At 36.5% G+C, this 20,729-nt stretch overlaps 1 protein-coding gene across 1 annotated transcript in view; it reads left to right on the plus strand.

The window, feature by feature from the left end:
* Positions 1-20,729, plus strand: part of GPR158 (G protein-coupled receptor 158) — a 298,552-nt gene that overhangs the window by 258,659 nt on the left and 19,164 nt on the right. Inside the window, exon 7 of the mRNA XM_006208906.4 lies at positions 13,699-13,937. Within this exon, the coding sequence (XP_006208968.2) occupies positions 13,699-13,937 (239 nt within the window). The remainder of the gene's footprint in view (positions 1-13,698; positions 13,938-20,729) is intronic.

Here is a 20,729-nt window from a genome sequence, read left to right on the forward strand (position 1 = left end):
TTTCTGTTGTGAGATGGGGCTGGAAGAGCAGTGGGGAGGGAACAATAGTATCTATATTTGAATTTATTGCTCTGAAAGCTTTTATTCCAAACTTTTCAAAACTAAACATCTCTAGAGCACAAAAACTCAATTGCTGTAAAATGTCCTTTATTTGCATTATTGTTGCAATTGAAACAGCTCCAAAGGAATGTGGTTTAGGAAACAGGTGTTTATGCCAAGTTAAAACAAAGAAGGTCTGATTTTAGATGAGTTAGTATTATTGACCTCTATTTTAGGGAATCAACCATGCTTTATTGATTTTCAAATTTCTTACATTTTTTCTTACAGTGTTAAGATCGCGGAATGAACTCTTATGAGAGAGGAATGATATGAGAGAGGAATGATGTACGCAAGTTTAAAATAGTCACACTGCAAATAAACTAGTGTTAAGCCTGGTGAATCTCACCTCAGCAGCCAGGAGAGGGAAAAAACAACCAGATGGTTGAGGATAGCCTGGGGCTACAGTAGACAGGGATGCAGTGTTCAGAAAGGTGCAGAAGAATTTTCTCCTCTTCTGCAATAAGAATCATTTGGGGGGTTTTGTTTTTGTTTTATTTTTGAGGTAGAATTCATATAATACAAAATTTGCCATTTTAATCATTTTAAAGGGTGCAGTTCTGGCTTTTAATACGTAGTGTTATGCAACAATTACCATTATCTAATTCCAGATTATTTTCATCACCCCAAGAACAAATTTCAAGCCCATTAAGCAGATCACCCTCACTTCTCCTCTCCCAAACCCTGCAAACACAAATCTGCTTTTTGTCTCTATGGATTTACTTATTCCAAACATTTCAGATAAATGCAATCATAGAATTTGTGGCCTTTTGTGTTTGGTTTCTTTCACTTTCTTTCTTTCACATTTTCAAGGTTCATCCATATTGTAGCGTATATCAGAATTAACCCTTTTTATTCATAGATATAATATCCTGCTGTTTGCATATACTACGTTGTGTTTGTCCACTCATCATTTGATGGGCTATTGAATTGTCTCCATTCTTTGCATAATGTTACTATGGACACTCATATACAGGTTTCCTGTGTGAACCTTATGTTTAATTCTCATAGATATATAATAAGTAGAAGTGGAAGTGTTAGATCATACGGTAAATCTGTGTTTAACATTTTTGAGGACCCACCAAATTGTTTTCCAGAGAGGCTGTACGATTTCACTTTTCTACCAGCAATGTATGAGGCTTCTGATCTTTTCACATCTTCATCAATGCTTATTTTCCATTTATTTTTATTATTGCTGTCCTAGTGTGTGTGAAGTGCTATCTCATTGTGGTTTTGATATACATATCCCCAATGACCAGTAATGTTGAGAATGTTTTTAGGTGTTTATTAGTCATTTATATGTCTCCTTAGAGAAATGTCTAAGTTCTATGACCATTTTTAATTGGGTTGTTTGTCTTTTTGTCATTGCATTGTGTGAGCTCTTATACATTCTGAATGTGAGATCCTTATCAGAAAAATTATTTGAAAATATTTTCTCTAGTTCTGTGGGTTTTCTTTGTCAATTTCTGATAGTGTACTTTGATGCATAAATTCTTCATTTTTATTAGGTTTAACTTATCTATGTTTTCTTTCATTACATACGCTTTTGTCATGAAACTTAAGAAAGCATTGCCTGATCTCAGGTCAGGGGGATTGATACCTCTGTTTTCTTCTAAGTGTTTTATAGTTTTAGCTCTTACATTTGGGTCTTTGATTCATTTGGAATTCATTTTTTGTGTACTAGGTGAGACAGAGGTCTAAATTCATTCTTTTGCATTTGGATATACACTTGTCCTTAGGACCATTTGTTGAAAAGATTATTCTTTCTTTATTGGCTGATCTTGGCACTATTGTCAAAAATCAATTGACTAGAGATGTACAGGTTTATTTCTGGATGATCTGTTTTATTCCACTGTTCTACATGTCTATCATTATGATAGTGCCACACTGTTTTGTTAGATTGACCTGAATCTGTAGATCAGTTTAGGGAATATTGCCATTTTAGTAATATTAAGTCTTCCAATCCATGAACACAAAATGTCTTTCCATTTCTTTAGGTCTTTTAAAAATTTCTTTCACTAGTGCTGTGTAGATTTCAGCATATACATTTTTTAAACTCCTTGATTAAATTTACCCCTAATTTTTTTTTTTGGATACTACAGTAAATGGAACTCAATTTCACTTTCAGATTGCTCATCACTAGTACATAAAAATAAAACTGCTTTTTTAATATTAACTTGTATCTTACAAATTTGCTGAACTTGGTTTTTAGCTCAAATTGTGTGTGTGTGTGTGTGTGTGTGTGTTCTTTAGGGTTTTCTATATATAAGACCACGCCATCTACTAATGAAGATAGCTTTACTTCTCCCATTCCCATATGGGTGCTTTTTATTTCTTTTTCTTGACAAATTGCTCTGACTAGGACTTTTGGTACAATGATGAATAGAAGTGGTGAGAACAGACATTCTTGCTTCTTGCTTTGTTACTGATACCAGGGGAAAGATTTCAGTCTTCCACCGCTGAGTACGGCATTAGCCTTGGTTGTTTCATAGAAGCCTGGTAAGGGTCAGGTTGAAGAAGACACCTTCTATAGCTAGTTGTTGATGTTTATTATTATGAAAGAGTATTGCATTTTGTCAAATATTTTTCTGCATAAATTATAATCATATGGGTTTTTTTCCTTCATTCTGTTAATATGGTATATTATATTAATTGATTTTTGTATGTGGAACTGCCTTGCATTCCTGGTATAAATCCCACTTGGTCATGATGATGTTACCACATTAGATGCGAGGCCCCGCTCTCGGGGCCCTAGCCGAGCTGAAGGCCCTCTGGCTCGGTCAGGGAGTTCTCTCCCACTTCCAGTTCTCACTGCGTGTAGTGAAACTGAGTTTGGTGTAAGCAAGACAAGCTTTTATTCAGTGGCCAGAGAAAGGAGAAGGGGAGCTCATGCTCTAAAAGCACCTTCTCCCCAAAGCAAGGAAAGTGAGGGGACATTGAGGTGAAAGAGGCAAATGCTTCATCAGAAGCTGGGGATAGGGCAGAGATTTCCGGGAACAGCCAGCACAGCACGCACGGTCCCTCAGGCTCCCTTGCACGTGGCACAGATTGTGCCCAGCAGAGTACCAATCCCCCTTTGGGGGGCCATCTTAACATGGTAATGAAGCAAAGGTAACTTTCAGACACTTCTAGGTTTCATCTGTGCAGGTGCGTTCCTGTGGTCAAGTCAGAGCCAGTTCCGTCTGGTTTTGTCCTAGGTCTTTGTGGCATCCTGCTGATAAAACACAACTAGCCTGTATGGTTAAAAACAGTTTCAGCACCCGGGGCCTGGGTTGCATGAAATGGGTGACAATGGTGTATAATCTTTTTAATATGCTTTTGGATTTTGTTTGCTAGTATTTTGCTTGGGAATTTTGCATATATATTCATAACTGATATTCACCTATAATTTTCTTTTCTTGTGATGTCTTTATCTGGCTTTGGAATCAAAGTAATGCTGGCCTCATAGAATAATTTAGGAAGTGTTCCTTCCTCTTCTACTCTTTGGAAAAGTTTGAGAAGAACTGATGTTAATTCTTCTTCAAATATTTGGTAAAATTCACCAGTGAAGTTATCTGGTCCTGGACTTTTCTTTATTGGCAAGTTTTTGATTACTGAGTCAATCTCTTTACTTATTATATGTCTTTTAAGATGTTCTACCTTTTAGTAATTTGTGTGTTTCTAGAAATTTGTCCATTCATTTAGGTTAACTAATTTTTTAGCATACAGTTATTTATAGTATTCCATTATAATCATGTTTATTCCTATAGAGTTGTAATAATGTCTCCATCCTCATTCCTAATTCTAGTAGTAGGAGTCTTATCTCTTTTTTTTTTCTTTGTCAGAGTAGATAAAGGTTTGTCAATTTTGTTTATTTTTTCAAAGAACAACTTTGGTTTTGTTTATTGTCTCTATTGTTTTTCTATTATGAATTTCATTTGATTCCACTCCAGTATTTATTATTTCCCTCCATCTGCTTGCTTTAGGTTTAGTTCACTCTCCGTTTTCTGGTTCCTTACAGTATTGAAAGTTCGGATATTGATTTGATAGGTTTCTTCGTTTTTTAATATTTGTATTTGTACGTTGTAAATTTCTCTCTGAAACATTTGCTGAAAGCCTTAAGTTTTGATATGTTCTTTCATTTTCATTTATTTCAAATTATTCTCTAACTTATTATTTCTTCTTTAACTGATTGGTTGTTTAAGAGTACGTCATTTAATTTCCACATATTTGTAAACTTTCCAGAGTTCCTTCTGTTAGTAAGTTCTAATCTGAATCCACTGTGGTTGGGGAAGATAGTTCGTACGATTTCAGTCTTTTTAAATATATTGAGACTTGTTTTGTGGCCTCACAGATGTCTAGTTTGGAGAATGTTCTATGTGCACTTGAGAAGAATGTGTAAGCTGCTCTTGATTTACAATGTGTCTCAATGTAAATCTCTTTGAGTTTAACCTACTTTGAGGTACTTGAGTTTCTTAGATGTACAGATTCATGTCTGTTTTCTGGGGAAGTTTCAGGCATTATTTCTTCAAACATTCTTTCTGACTTTCTTTTCTCTCCTTTCTTTCTGGAATTCCCATTATACCTATTTTGACAGTATTCCACAGTCTATTAGGCTCCATTTATGTTTCTTTATTTTATTTTATTTGCTACTCCTCATACTGGATAATCTCTCTGACCTAGTCACTGATTCTTTTGCCTGCTGTTGAGTCCTTTTAGTGAATTTTTCATTTTAGTTACTATTCTTTTCAAGTGCAGAATTTCTATTTGATTCCTTTTTGCAATTTCTGTCTATTTATTGATACCCTCTATTTGGTGGAATATCACTTTCTTGGTTTCCTTTAGCTCTTTGAGCATATTTAAGACAGCTGATCTAAAGTCTTTGTCTAGTAAGTGCAACATCTGGGCTTTCTTAGGGACAGTTTCTATTTCTTTTTCATGTGTATGGGCCATATATGCTTTTCTTTACATGTCTCATGCTTTTTCTTGAAAACTGGACATTTTATAATGTTATAATGACAAGTGTTATAACGTAGTAAATCTAGAATCAGATTCTGTATCCTACCTAGGATTTATTGTTGTTCCCTAGTGTAGTTGCTGTTGTTTGTTATGTGGCTTTTCTGAACTAATTATTTATATATATATTCTTTGTTATGTGTGGCCACTGAAGTCTCTGTTCTGTTTGCTTAGTGGTCAGCTAGTGGTTCAGCAGAGAGCTCCTTAAAGTCTGTAACAAACAACAACAACAAAAACTTTTGAAATTTTCTCATTCTTTGCATATGAACTCGTGTGTGTGTGTGTGTGTGTGTGTGTGTGTGTGTGTGTGTTGAGACATGCCTTCACTGCTTGGCCAAGGACTTTACAACTTTACCTTAGACTTCACTCCATGCTTGTGCAAGCCTCCAGTCAGCAGGGGATGAGAGCTTAGGGCCTTCTTGTATCTTTTCTGAGCATCTTCCAGACATCTAGATACCCAGAAATATATGGAAGCTTTTCAAAGCCCTAATTCTCCAACACATCTTATTCTCCAGCCTTTCCTCCTAACTTTTTGTTTAGTTTGTTATTTGTCCCAACCATTATCCCTTGCCGCAGGTGGCATCAGATAATCCATTGTCCTTTAAATGTTTCAAACAAATGACCCCCATATCATTGCCTCAGCCAGCTGAGTGAAATAAGGAAGGCCTTGAACTAGTTCTCTAGGGAGCCACCAGAGAGGTCAAAATGAAAAACCACAATTCTTTGAGAACAAGATCCACTGTGTTTATCTAGTACTAGGTACCTATACAGAGAGTATAGGATATTGTCTTCAAGGCCACCACTGAGCTAGTGAGTGGGAGATGGGACCAATGTATGTTAAAATGCCACAAAGCTCCGTTACTCAAATTCAGCAATTTTTTTTTTTATTAGTTAAGTATCCCCTGGTTGCTATAAGCTTTTGATTAGTTTCTAGTGTTCCCAAAAGTTGATTCCAACAGTTTTTACCAATTTATTAATTGCTTTTACGGATGGGTCGACTTTTGGAGTTCTCTGTTTCACCATTTTTGCTGATACCACTCCCCAAGAACCATCATATTTTAATTGCCTATTTATTTATGTCTTCTAAGTTTATAATAAACCTGAAAGCAGGTAGATAATTGCTATTTTCTTTACTAAATTTCTAGGATTTACTGAAGGGCTGACACATAACAGGAGATAATATTTACTCTCATTCCTGTATCTTTACCAGAATTCTTTCAAATTCCCTGATTTACCCAGCTTCTTCCTCCTCTGGTTTGTTTTCTTTAAAACACAAGCAATACAGTGAATGATAACAATAAAACTTCCTTTGCTAGCTATCAGGAGGACATTTGTAAATAATTAGTCAACTAAATTTTCTTGCCTTCATGTGCTAGATCCTCTGGGGGTTTAGGAAACAAGCAGGCATCCTCTGACTTCAAAAAGATTCTAAGCGTATGAGAGATACCGATTGAGTAATGGTGATCATTGGGGAAAATTTTGTGCACTAGGATCATCAGACAAAGATCTAAGTAGCATGAGGTCCTTGAACTGAATCTACAAAGATATGTGCATTTGAATCAGTTTAGGTAAAAGGGATGGTACTGTGGGTATCTGAATTAGAAAAATACAGGAGAGTAGAGGAGATGTGGCATGTTTAGAGAGGCAGATTCCTGTTGTGCTTTTTAAAGTTGATGTAACTCTGAACTAGCTAATAGACAGTTCTGGGGAAGATATAATAGAAAAAAGCACTAAGATAAGAGAAAATGATAGGAGTTTTGTAATGTTCTGCTGCTCACGGACTTTGTGACTTTGGACAAGTGACTCCCCTCACTGGGACTCATTTCTTTTCTCTACATTAGTGGGATCAAGAGAGATCATCTGCAAGTTCCTTCATGGTCTATCAAAAATTTGACTTGCAACAATCTTGCAACCCTTCCTACTTTCTTTTTCCATCATTCTTCCTTCTTATTCTATCTACTTATAATTGGCTTGGAAGAAAGGAAGATTAGGATGAGACATGAGAGCTAAAGCAGTACCTGAAATTCACTTTTTAAAAAATGCCTACAGTTGGAAGACTGAGTTGTGAGTTTTCCTTCTTATAATAGCAATAACTTAATATATTCATCATAATCTTACTGAACTTCATGTCTGATAAATGTTAAAACCTGTTTCTGTCTAGGTGATGCTAGTCCTTCTTAAAATACCTAAAATCCACCCAGCGACCAAGAATTAGCTTTAGTGTATTTCTGAAAATGAAATTTTGAGAAATTAATGAAAAGCTTAATAAACAGGAGCACTTGTGACCATTGAAAGCAAACTGACCGGCAGTGACTTCAGCCCTTTTTGTGTGGTTCACTCTCAAGGCTCTTTTTGTCAAGAACTGATTGGCTTCATAGTTATAAAAGATAATAACCACCTCCTACCTTTCATCACAGATTCTCTGGAATTTCTAAGAAAGCAATAAAATTAATAGAAATTCAACTCTAATGGAGAACTTCAAGACTTTAGGATTATCCAAATTAAATTAATAGAAGACTGGATGGCTCAAGGATGTATTATCTTCATTCCCTTCTAGTAAACAAAGGAGATGCTGCTAAACCACAAACAAATGCAAATATTCTGAAAATGGAAAACTTTCTGTTCCTAGAGGCTTTAAAGTTTGGTGTCAGCATAATGTAAACTCAGAAAGTTATCTGATAGTTTAGAGCAGTTAGCCCGTGGGAAAGGCACCTGCACCAATCTTAAGGCTTTCAGGAAAAGCTGTTTAGAGCAGCAGTTCTCAAACTGTAGCCTTTATCAGAATTTACCTAAAGGCTTTGTTAAAATACATATTTCTGTCCCTAACCCCCAGAGTTTCTAACTTAGTAGTTCTCAGTGGGACCCAGGAATTTGCATTTCTAACAAGTTTTAAGATAGCGTTGATGCTACTGGCTTGGGAACTGCTGGCCTAGAGCAAGTGATATCTCAGCTGAACTATGAACTATGTGGAATTAGCTAAATTAGGGGTCCATACTGATGTGGGCAGAGGCAGTACAGAAAGCTGAGGGCAAAGGTTCAGCTAGAAGACACCTGCATGTGGTCCTCAGGGATGTGCAGGACCCTAGGAAAAGCAGAATGGGGAGAGATGAGCCTGAAGCAGGGAGGAACCAATGTTTAAAACCCCTTTACCATACTAAGGAGCTAGGGTTTGGGTGGAGAGCCACAGAAGGACGGTCAACAGGGGGCAACATGATCAGAAGTGCAGTGTAGAAAGGTCACTGTAGCTTTAGTGTAGAGCGTGGACTGAAAGTGGGCATGACCAGTAAGGAGACGGCTTAGAAAGCTACTGTAGGAACAGACTGATGACCTGGAGCTGTATAGTGGCAGAAAGGTGGAGAAAAATAGAAGGATTTGAAAGATATTTAAGAGGTAGAAATTAAATTTCTTAGCATTACACTTGGGGTCTGGAATACAGATGAGGGAGAAATATCAAAGTTCATTCCCAGGCTTCTACTTTGAGCAATTAAGTGAGACTACTCATTGAGACAGGTAACTCAAGAGCAGCAGGTTAGAGGAGAAAGGGGTGGAGGCAGTGATGCCTTTGTCTTGGGGCCTGTTGATGTCCAGTAGGTCACTGGGCTCAGGAAAATGATCTAAACTGAAGACACAGATTGAGGATATAAATAATGGAAACAGGGCAGTGATGGAATTGCCTACATGTAATGTGTAGAGTGAGAATGGAAGATGGGGGAGGGGGTGTAGCTCAGTGGCAGAGCATATGCTTGGCATGTGCAAGGTCCTGGGTTCAATCCCCAGGACCACCATAGGAAAAAAAAATATAGCTGACTGTGTTTAGGGGATCCTTGAGGAACACAGTTACTTAAAGGGAAGCCTGAGGCAGAGGACTCTGTGATACAGACTAAAAAGTTGATCAGTGAAGAGTAGGAAGAAAATCAAGAGACTGTGACCTACTGGAAGCCACGTGCTTCCACCATGCCAAAAGCTGGAGAGAGATCAGGTTAAACAAGAGAAAGAATATCAGTTAGATATTTGAAGAAGATAACCAATAACCTAAGTACAAGTCGTTACCGAAGAATTTTATGGGCTCAAACCAGAAACGTACAGAAAGGGAAAAAGTAGAGGCAGGCAATATCATGATAGCCAATTCCTGGGCTGCACCTTTTTTTTTTCATCATTTCAACATAATTTCTATGAATTTATTAACTATATTAATAATGAGAATTGAAAAGATACTTTAAATATACCTGTTTATATTAAGTTCTGGAAGTTTTTTGCAGCCTTCTTGTATATGTTACTGCTTTCCTTCAGAAATAGTAAAAACCTTCCAAACAGATGGTAGCTTAAAGATTTATCTATGAAAAAAATAGTGGAAAAATTAATCTATATAAGAAATTTAATGATTGCATTTTTCCCTACAGCTGTATTTCAAATAATTGCGTGTCTAAGGATTTCATTTTTAGAACTTGGTTTCTAGACAGTGAACCTATGTAGACTAACAAGAGCTCTTTTTTAAAAGATATAGAAGAATTTTCTCATTTTATTTTAAGGCAATCCTAGAAAAATGTATCTTACTCCATTTTACAAAAACCAATATCCTGAAACGCTTAGATTGTAGGGTGGAGTTATGTTATTGTGTTTTCTAATGTTTGAAAGCCAGTAAAATCAATAACAGGAGACTCAGGAGGGCTTTGCTCTGGTTTTTCCTCTCTGGAAACGAGATTACGGGATCTGTGACAATCTTGAACTCCTAGGCTATATAATAAACACCCACACAGTCATCTGGAAAACATGAATATTTCTGATAATTTAGAAGTGGGATTTCTTGATTAAAAGATTACCAAACTGGGATCATATAGATTTCCTCTGCAAATGACAAACTCATCTGGTTAAGAAGTACTTTAAAGATGGTTATTTTAAAAATCCACTGTTCACTCACTTTGAGGTATAGAGTTTCTATGTGGATTGTGAAAATCTTCAAGTATCAGAAAAATAAATGATTTCCCACATCTTGGCCATGGAAAAAAAATATAAATCATAACTATTTTCCCCTGGAGCGGTGATTCTCAATCCAGTGAAAACTCCTCACAATAACTAGAAAAATCCCTAGGAGTTCCTGTGGGTTGAGAAAAAACAAAAGCAAAAACACTTCCCCTCTTGCCAAACATTTCCACCCACTGGCCTTCAAAGACAACTTACATTTCCCTGCTTTGTACTCTGTTATGTGATTCCCTTCACCTGGAATATCTCCTTATTTCTTCCCCACTTCCCTGTTTCTACCTATTGATATCCATCAACGCCCAGTCCAAATATCACCTATTCTGTGGGGTTACTGGACTTACTAGCTACATATAACAACACATAATGTATGCTGTTTTATATGGTAGCTATTTACATACTTATTTCTAGTCAGATTGTAAGTTTCTAGAAGACAAGGGTCATATCCTAAGACTTCCATGTTGCCTAGCATGATAACTCACATACGATTGTCACTACATAAACGTTTGTTCATTATAATTACATTTCAGATATTCAAGTGCAGTCAAGATAGAATTTGAAACATTTCTCTTCTTTTTCGTTTGGGTGTATCCAAAATATAGAGGAGCAGAAAAATGGGTCAGATTCTCTCTTTTGAGACCTTAGTCATTCAAAATTTAGAATTCATCCAGGTGCAACGAGAAACATTTATGTGTCATAGTGGGTGCAGATTTCTTATACAGAAAGTAAGATTGGCACTGGCAAAAATATTAATTTTCTAAGAAATTGCTCTCATTTCTAAGACAGAGAGTTCTTTGAATATTGATCAGCTGATTATAATAGAAGCCTTCTTATTGGATTAGTAATTGTTTAAAGTTGTTTAAACTGGAAAGGGATTAAAAAGTGCATATACACTGTAATCTAAAATACAAGTAATCCTTTACCCATATTTTTGAAAGAAGACCTTTCCTTTGACTATGGATCTAACGTTTTGAATGCATTGTTCTCTCTCTAGCATAAATCCCTGCAATGTATTATCTGTTCAGTGTTGGTTCTTTAAGTAGGAGCAAGAATCTAAAGAGTTGTGGGGTTTTTTTGAGGTAATCTGAGTGTAGACTCCTTCTAGATTTTTATGCTTATTGACCACCCCAGTATATTAAAATTATCTCACTTTCCCCTGAATTAACAGCTTCTTTTAGTGATTTGCCTTTATGAGTCTTTCCAAGGCATTCAAAATAATTTCATACAAATAAGCCTCCTTTGCTTTCACACTCAATTTAGTTAAATCATGTAAAATGAGAACAAATACTCTGTTATCACTTATATGTGGAATCTAAAAAATAAACTAATGTATATAACAAAACAGAAACATACTCACAGATCCAGAGAACAAACTAGTGGTTACCAGTAGGGAGAGGGAAAGAGAAGGGGTAAAAAAGGGGTATGAGATTAAGAGACACAAACTACTATGTATAAAATAGATAAGTAACAAAGATATATTGTACAGCACAGGGAAATGTAGCCATTATTTTATAATAACTTTAAATGGAGTATAATCTATAAAAATACTGAAGCACTATGTTGTAGCCTAAAACTAACATAATATTATAAATCAACTATTCTTCAATTTTTAAAAAGATGACAACAATGGGCATAATCTGGGGACAAATACAATTGATTCTTAACAAGTAGCAATTCAGCTACTTGGAGCAGAAGCGTTTGAGCATATGAGGCAGGGGTACCACGTTGGCTGCCAGCACTAGCATTCAGCATGGCATGGGCTGTACTCAGTGTTTTACAGCGGGAATGGAGAACAACTGCTAATCTGGTGAACTACAGCTCTTCCTTGACTTACAGTGGAGTTATGCCCAGATAAACTGATTGTAAATTGAGAATATCATAAGTTACAAATGCATTAATACACCTAACTGAGGACTATCATAGCTTAGCCTAGCCTACCTTACCCATGCTCAGAACACTAACATTAGCCTACAGTTGTGCAAAATCATCTAACACAAGGCCTACTTTATAATAAAGTGTTGAATATTTCATGTAACTTAGTGAATACTGTACTGGAAGCAGGGAAAACATAATGGTTGAATGGGTACAGACGGTTGAAAGTATATCCCTTGTTCACCATCGTGATCACATGGCTGACTGCGAGCTGCCACCCTCTGCCACTGCCCATCATCATGAGAAAGTATCTACCACATGTCACTAGCCTGGGAAAAGATCGACATTCAGAATTTGAAGTACAGTTTCTACTGAATGCATATCCCTTTGTGCCATCATAAAGTCAAAAAACCATAAGTCAAACCATCTTAAGTTGGGGACCATCTGTAGTTAAATGGTGAGTAGTTAACATGCCCTCCTTTCTACTCTTATTGTATATTAATACCTTTCTGACATTGTTCCTCATAAAACTTGAGGATAAGTATTTTATTCACAATTAAATACCTTTATCCTATGAGTTAGTTGAAGGACAGTGAGGTTAAAGTTATAGCAGGGATTAGGGGGAATAAAAAAGAATCTGCTGGAAAATAACTTTCTTTACTAGATGTGTTAATTCAGGGAGAGCTACTAAGGGTCTACATAGGAAGGAAAAATGGTGTAATACATCTAGACTGTCTCAGGTGTATTTGTTTCATTTCCAGATTTATAATGATTTTATGATTAATTCATATAAATGTTTCATTTAAAATGTTGAAAGAGTGAAATGGAGGAGGAAATAGAGTTGGGAAGAGAAATTTATTTTTGCCTTTTGGAAATTGATTATGGTATCATAAACCATCATGGTAGTTCATATAAACTCATAATTGTGTGACCTAAAATACCAGAATATGAGTGGGGAGTTAAAATCAGCTAAGAATATTTTGCAGATGAAATTAAAGAACGTGTGTCTGAAAAGATCCCTATAATAAGGTTGGATTTTGTCTTCACCCCATGTTTAGAGGTGGAATAGTTCTTAGATCTCACCTAATCTGGTAGTTCTCAACCCTGGCTATTCGTGTGAGTCCTATATATGGAAGAAGAAAATGTAAATTTTAAAAATCACTACACTTCTTATAAATCATATCACAATCCTCTTCCTCAATGCAGTAATCTTACTGGGGGGTATTTAACTACCCCTCTTACTGTTTCATACTTACTATTTTTGGTAATGTGATAAAATGACTATAAAGGGAAGCTGTATAAAATGATTATCAGAAAATACCTTTATAGCATTCTACTATGAAAATAACTGATTTAAGGAAGTTTTTGTCTTTGTATAATGCTGTAAAACCCAACTACTCACTTTCAGGACTATTTTTTGATCCCTCAGAAACCCTGTTTGTACAATGTTGCCCTATGGATCTTTCTAAGGTCTTGAGAATTTTCCTTGAAATATTAAGACGTACTCAAAAGAATTCCATCCTATACAAATCTATTGACTCATTGGCCTCTAATGCAAGATATTTGTTCTGCTATTGGAAGTAAACTGGATGAAATTAAGCAAAAATAAAAGCAATACTGTTTCTTTTTTTTTTAATGTTAAAACTCTACATATGTAGGTTTGGGTGGGTTTAAATTTCACCTAGAAAAATGAGATTTTAGAGTTTTGCTTTCTGAGTGTTAGGTTTGCCCTCACATTTTGATGTCTTACTTTTCCAGGGTTTTGAAGGTGTTTCTTTCACGAACAGCGCAACGGATTCCATACATGACGGGGGGACGGGTCATGAGGATGCTGGCAGTAATACTCCTGGTAGTATTTTGGTTTCTCGTTGGCTGGACTTCATCCGTTTGCCAGAATTTGGAGAGGCAGATTTCACTCATTGGCCAAGGGCAAACATCAGATCACCTCATCTTCAATATGTGCCTCGTTGAGCGCTGGGATTACATGACAGCAGTTGGTATGTGGTCACTCGTTTTGTGTGATGGTATCGTCCTTTGCCCAGTAGCATTAAAATGAACCTCATGCAAAGCCTTGCCAAACCCTGTCACAAACCCTAAAGGAATTTCACTAAATATGATTTGGGTGGAAGAGTATTATGAAAAGAACAATGATGACATGTGGAATACAAACCTCTTCTGAGAGTTCCCATTCTTTCTCAAAAGTGTGTAGCCTTGTTCAAAAACTGTGATCAGGGATTATAAATCAATAAAAAATGTTTAAAAAGAAAGAAAGAAAGAAAATGCAATCAGGAAGACATTCAGTAAGTAAAGGCAACTTCTCTGTCCAAAGAGCCTTTCTGCTTTCTATCCTATGAGTGTGTCCCCATCTGACTAACAGTAGCCATTCTCTTGACTTATTTCTTTAGCTGGGAGGCAAAAAGGAAACATGTTGGTAATTTTTATATAGTTCTGGTCCTATGATGTATTAGACTTGGTATCCAGGGCACTCTATGCAAAATTTCTAATTTATCTTCCCTGTAAAGATAAATTCCCTGGAGGTCCCATATTACACAAACATAGATCTGGACTACTTGGGGGCAATAAGAGTTATATGACTGAGAAACTGGAAAACTTGGAAGAATCACATGATGAATTGGCCCAAAAATACAGACTATTTTTCTGGCACCTCACTTTGAAAAAAATTGAAAGAATGAAAAAGAGAAAATTCCATAGAAAATGTTTTGCTGTTAATATTCGGCTGTTTTAAGATAAACTTCCAAAGATATAAAAACCCTTTATTATTTTGTTGTTATTCCCCTCAGTCAGCCAGGGACAAATCTTAATTTTATTTGGCAGATGTCAAAAATAAACACATGGATTTAATTTCTATTTTCTGTCTCCCCTATATTTGGTAATTGTTTGTTGAATGTTCACAATCAACATTTTGCTAGAAGCTAATAAAATGTGTATAATATTTTACTAGACAAGATATTTTAGGAATCTTATAGGCCTGATGTCGGTAATAATAAGCAGTGTAGGTACATAAAGGGAATGGTCTTTATGGTAATATACAAAGTCAATCATTGTTTTGATCAATATCAAAGAAGGTATCAGTAGTTCCACCTCAGTGCATATCAATCTCACTATCAGAAGATAAAGCAAAGAACTAAGGTAGGAAGCAATTCTGATTGTGACTTTAGTCTGAGTAGGAAAATTAAGTAAATTGTCTAGGTATAAATTTTCTGCTTAATGGAAACCTCTTTTATTATTATTTTACATTCATCAATTCAAGTTAACCAAACTGGGAAAAATCGTTTCCCTGTATTACTATGAAGAAAAGCCCATTATAGTTCTTTTATGTTTTACGAAGAATATAATACTCAGAATACATGAAGAGGCATCATTGGATAGGCAACAAACAAGCAGAAAGCATGCCCTATTTATTCACCTAGCAGTTTTTTGCATTTTTCACACATTGGTTTTGAGATGTAGTCAACGGCCTTTTAAAAATGTATTCTGCACCCTAAAGAAGGTCACATATGTGATCTCTATGTAGTAATAAATAGGAATATATAACTGACAGTAACCTGCCATTCATTTTATATGAACTTTCTTTATACATAAGAATTTTATACAATAAGATCCGCTGAACACCCATAATGTCTCTAGTACTATGTTGAACACTTTATGGGGGATATGAAGGCCTTACTCCTCTCATCAAGTAGTTTACTGTTGGTTTATACAGATAAGTGAGAATTTTTTAAAATTATTAAAAAGCAAAAATCAATGGTAAAGGAAGGCAGCAGTTTGGGCCAGAACCCAGGTATCTTTATAAAAGAGAACTTTTCTGAGCCATGGGTCAAATTTAGATTACTGTGAAGAAGTATGAAGATAGGAGTAGTGGTGGGGGCGGGTGGGAATTATATGAAACATGAAGGAAATGCCTAGCTAGAAAAGGGTTATGATGAAATACATTGTAAATAACGCCAGATGGTTAAGTTTATTGTGAATCTTGAAAATCTGTTGAAGGAACTTGGAGAACCAGAAAAGTGATGCAATAAATCAGTAAGTTCGATCTAGATTGCTTTTAAGAGGTTTGTGTATATATACATACAATATGAAATGGACCGAATTCAGGGATTTTGGAGTTGGAGCCATTAGAATGGAGAAGGATTGAGAGCAGTGCTTCTCAAAGTGCCGTCTCACAGCCAGCAGCCGCAGCTTCGCCCTGGAGCCTGTTAGAAATGCAAATTCTTGGGGTCACTTCCTGAAGTCCTCAACCAGACGTTCTAGGATAGTGGGCCCCAGCCATCTATGTTTATCAAGCCCTCCAGGTCATTCTGATGTTACCCTAAAGTATAGAGTGACTGACTCAGAGGAGGTAATCAGATGAACTTCCTAGAACAGAGGGACCACTTACAGCAGTTAGGCAATGGGCATTCTGCAATGCCCTTCCTGCTTCGCTGACCAACCACTAGAACATTCTTCACAATGTTATTTCAAGTCTTGACATGTATCCTCTCTTCATACTTCCAAACTATCCACTTCTCTTTTAAAGAACTTCTTGAAAAAATAAATAGGTGCCATCAGAGAGGAGGGTCTTTCAGTTCTTGCCTACACTTCTATTCCTACCCACTCGTATTTTTTCTCCCTCGTACTGTCTAAGCTAGGCCACACTCGTCTCCACTGAGCCCCCTCATCTCCAGTGACCTCTCTCACTTTATATGACATTTCTGCCATCTCAAATCCCCCCACCTCTCAAATCACTCGTTGAAGAATTCCATTCTGACCACACTTTTTCTCCTCACTTATTGGTTTAACCGCGCCCTCCACAATCCCTCTTTAGTATCATGGGCAGACTTCACTGTACCTGACTGCCAGAAAATTCTCCAGGAAATTCCTCTCCAGAGAGGAATGCATACCAGGAGGCAAGTTTTTCCACTAGCAAGGAAGAAACTGTGAAAAAAAAAAAGTGGGCATTTTTTAATACATTAAGTGTGGATAATACCAGGGAAGGGAAATGAAGAGCCAGGAGGACCCCTGAGCTCATGTTCCCGAGGACCTGAGGTGGTGGTGAGGAGAGGAGGAAGAGCCATGGCTTGAGGGGCTGCCGGGAATGCAGTTCTTCCAACAATAACCAGCTCTCCATTAAGGTGGAGAGAAGCCAAGAGAAGAGACTGGTTATGGTGGTCACTCTAGGTCATGGCTCTTGGAGTGAGATAGAATTAGCAAGACTTGAGAGGCAGGAGTTAAACTAATATCCCCAACAGTGTGAAATGATACCATTAGTGTCTCCTGGAAAGTACAAGACTAATAATAGGGTGCAGAGATCAAGGGGTCAGAGGAAGGTAAATGTTTGGTGGTGGTTTTGTTATTGTCCAGACAATATGTCCTATAAACCACTGGAACCTTAGTTTCAAAATTACACTTTCTTGCAGTGACACAATTCTCTAAAGAAAAGCCGTCATGTGGTATAACAATAGGAACAAATATTTGAAATTAAGACTGTTTTGAAAAATCAGAGGCATATGGTTGCTGTAATTTTTTTTCACACTACCCTACAGCAATCTCATTCGTTTCACTTTCAGGATTGGGCCTTAGAGATTCTGTATTGAACCTCTCCGAGTTTAATGTTTTCTAATGTGTAGTGTATGCCTCTTTTCAGTTCTCTTTGTATATTTCTAAAAGTAGCATGCTTACCATTAGATTTGTTACATCCAGGTTGTTATTCAATAATAAATTCGTATATCTTCAGTCAGCCGAAAAGAAAATTACACTGAAAGCTAAATTATTCCCTATTTCCTAAACAGAAATGTTTCTATGCAGGGGAGAGGATATGGAGAGGCTGGAGGGAGGTTTTTACCTTGAAGTTGCCATAAGAGATCTTTATCAAGAAGCTGTTTTTTACTTACATTAGTGTCAGGAGCCAATTTAGAAAAAAAGAAAAAGTGATGGTTAATATAATGATAAACATGCGTTCTGGATCGGCCTGACCCATCAAAAACATTCTATTTCTTTTAAAAATACAGAATACAGAGCCATTTAAAGGAGTGTGATAGGAGTTTTCTCACCAAAGTAGACCCCTAGTTAGAAATATCGGTGATAATTTTCAAGGATGGGGCCTTTCTATTTTTGCTTACTGACCAGGTCTGCTTCAGAACCAGCCAGGTAGGTGATTTTCCTACCACAAGTGTTTCAGAAGGAGGAACTGGGTATAGAAAATTACTTGGGAAAATCTCTCAACCCCTATGAGCCTCAGTTTCTTCTTTTAAGAAATATTTGAAAATATAAGAAATATTTCAAAACACAGAAATAGAAGAAAAAATGACTTTCAGAATCCCATTGTCTGCTTATAATTTTCAGTAATCATTGTTTGTCCTGTATAAAAAATTGTGAAGTAAACTTTAATAGAAAGCAAGTAAGGATATAAATATTGCAACTGTGAAAGACAGATGAACATTGGACAAGGTGAGGAATACTGTATAGGCCCCCAATAGTCTGTTTTTTAGAAAATAATTTTATCTGGTAGAAAGAGAATTTCAAATTTTGGATGTTCCAGAGTATTTCTGGATCAGACTAGAATTCCTATAAAGACTTCAGCTGCCATACCTCTTTGGAAATCATCTATATCCATATAAAACATAACCCTGCTGCACTTGTCCCGTTCCTCTTTATATGACTTGGCACTTTTCTGAGTATGTTTCAGTGTAGCATCTGTAGCTCACTGAAGGCAAAAGAAAGGATTCTTCCTTCTGCTCACTGCCTTTCCTCTCCTAACCTAGAAGCTACGTGCTCCTCAGCAACATTGCCTGGATCGTTCACACCACATCCCTGGCACCTTAGCAATGTATCTGTCAGGTGTGGGCTCTTGATAAACATTTGCTGAAAGAAGAAAGAATGAGTCCAGCTGCCTTTACCTTGTACCGTTCTGTATGGTCAGCGTTAGACCAGTGTGAGGAAACACGCGAAAGCTAAAAATCCAGCAGTTACACAATTGTCCCCAGATTAAGTTGAATGGTAAAAGCGTATATTCAAATTTGGGGAAATATTTTTGAGCAAATTATATAAACTAAAATGGCAGTACCCAAGCCCTTTTAGGAAATTCTACCTCTGACTCATCCAACAGTCAAAATAAGACCTTGGTACAAATTTGGCATGGCACATCAGAATTATAATTTTTAAAATATTGCATAGTACATTTACAAATATTGAAGTAGAATAAAGTTGATTTGCTTTTGATAAAAACTTTTTTTTTTAATGTCACCGTCCTACTGGAGCTATGTAAAGAATAAAGGAGTTGGGATTGGGAACCATTCTGCTAAATTGATGGCAAAAGCAAATAAATATCCCAAGTCATACTCATTCTGAAAAATGTTAGTAGTAAGGTTATCAGATTGTTTTTCTTAATCTCTGTACCCTAGTTGGTAAATTCGTGGTCAGTTGTTCGTGTTCAGGATTTTTCACAATAGCAATAAAATTTAGCATGGTTAAAAGTTAAAACTTTATTACCCAATGAATTTCCTGATTGTTTGGTAAAAACTGACAAACGAGTGGAACTGACTTCTCATGTCTGAATTATTTTTATAATGTCAGTCGGGAAGACCACATCTTTATACCTAGCTTGCTGGCAAGGTCCTCCAATATACAGCTTCCAAGTTTGGAATACATAAATTCAGCAGCAGAAGTGATGATGCAATGGAGGTCATTCTTTAGTATATTTAATTGGTTAGCAGTTAGTTTCTGACTACATATTCAGAATGTAGACTGAAGAGACTAAAGCAGTACCAGTGACCAGGGTAAGTTAGAAGAAGTGGGCAGATTCTTGCCTTGCCTACAAGAAACAGCAACAGGGCTGCAAAAATGTGGCCAGTAGATGGTAATGGCAAGGACGTGTAGAACTTCCATTGCAGGACTAAATCTCTGTGTCAACCTTTAGTTCAAAAGTAGGCAAGCACTGAAATGTGTCCTTGGTTTCTTCCAGAAGTTAGGTGGTGATAATCTAATGTGGTTAAACATGGGCATGATTGAGAATAAAGCTATTTCACTGCCTTCCTTAACCTAGCACAAAAATATATACTAAAAGCTCTATTCAGGCTCTGTTTATCTTTTATTATTGTCTGTTATCTTTCTGTATCGCTGATATGACCTAACTCTTCTCAACTGTATTTATATGATCTAATAACTGTTCCCTGACAAAGACTGCTATATAAATTAGGATCTTCCCCATCTCTTCACGGTTGTGAAAAGTCCACCAATATATGAAGAATCTCATGCTTCTGGAAACCCCTTAGAGCTTGAAATCCTTTGTTTCAGAAAAAGACATAGAGAAAAATCTAAGCAGTGATTGAACTTGGGTTCACATAACATTTGGGAATTTAAAATTCCCAAATTAAAAAAAAAATCCTAATATTTGGTTGCTTTCAGAGGATTCCAACATTGATTACCTCATAGTTCAAAAGCACTCATTCATTTCCATGAATTTCACATGGGCTGTTTTCACTACAGAAAATATAATCTTTTCTCTTCCTCATTGACATGTCCTTCTTTGTTCACCTCTTTCCTGGTGTCATATTTTAAACACAAAAAAGCAGATAGTGTGTTCAGTGATTTAATTAGCCATATGCCAGTGTTTAGAGGGAACTGAGAAGAATACAATCAGTCTTACTTAAAGGAATTCTAAAATAGCCATTGTTTCTAAGGATTTAAATTCTTAACCGCCCCCCAGAAAATTAGGCTATATTGTGACAGGTGAAATGTGATAAAAGCCCCATTTAATGAGTATTGGGGAAAATAGATTAGACTTCTGTTGC

Source organism: Vicugna pacos, chromosome 35 (assembly GCF_048564905.1).
Source record: "Vicugna pacos chromosome 35, VicPac4, whole genome shotgun sequence".
Taxonomy (NCBI): domain Eukaryota; kingdom Metazoa; phylum Chordata; class Mammalia; order Artiodactyla; family Camelidae; genus Vicugna; species Vicugna pacos.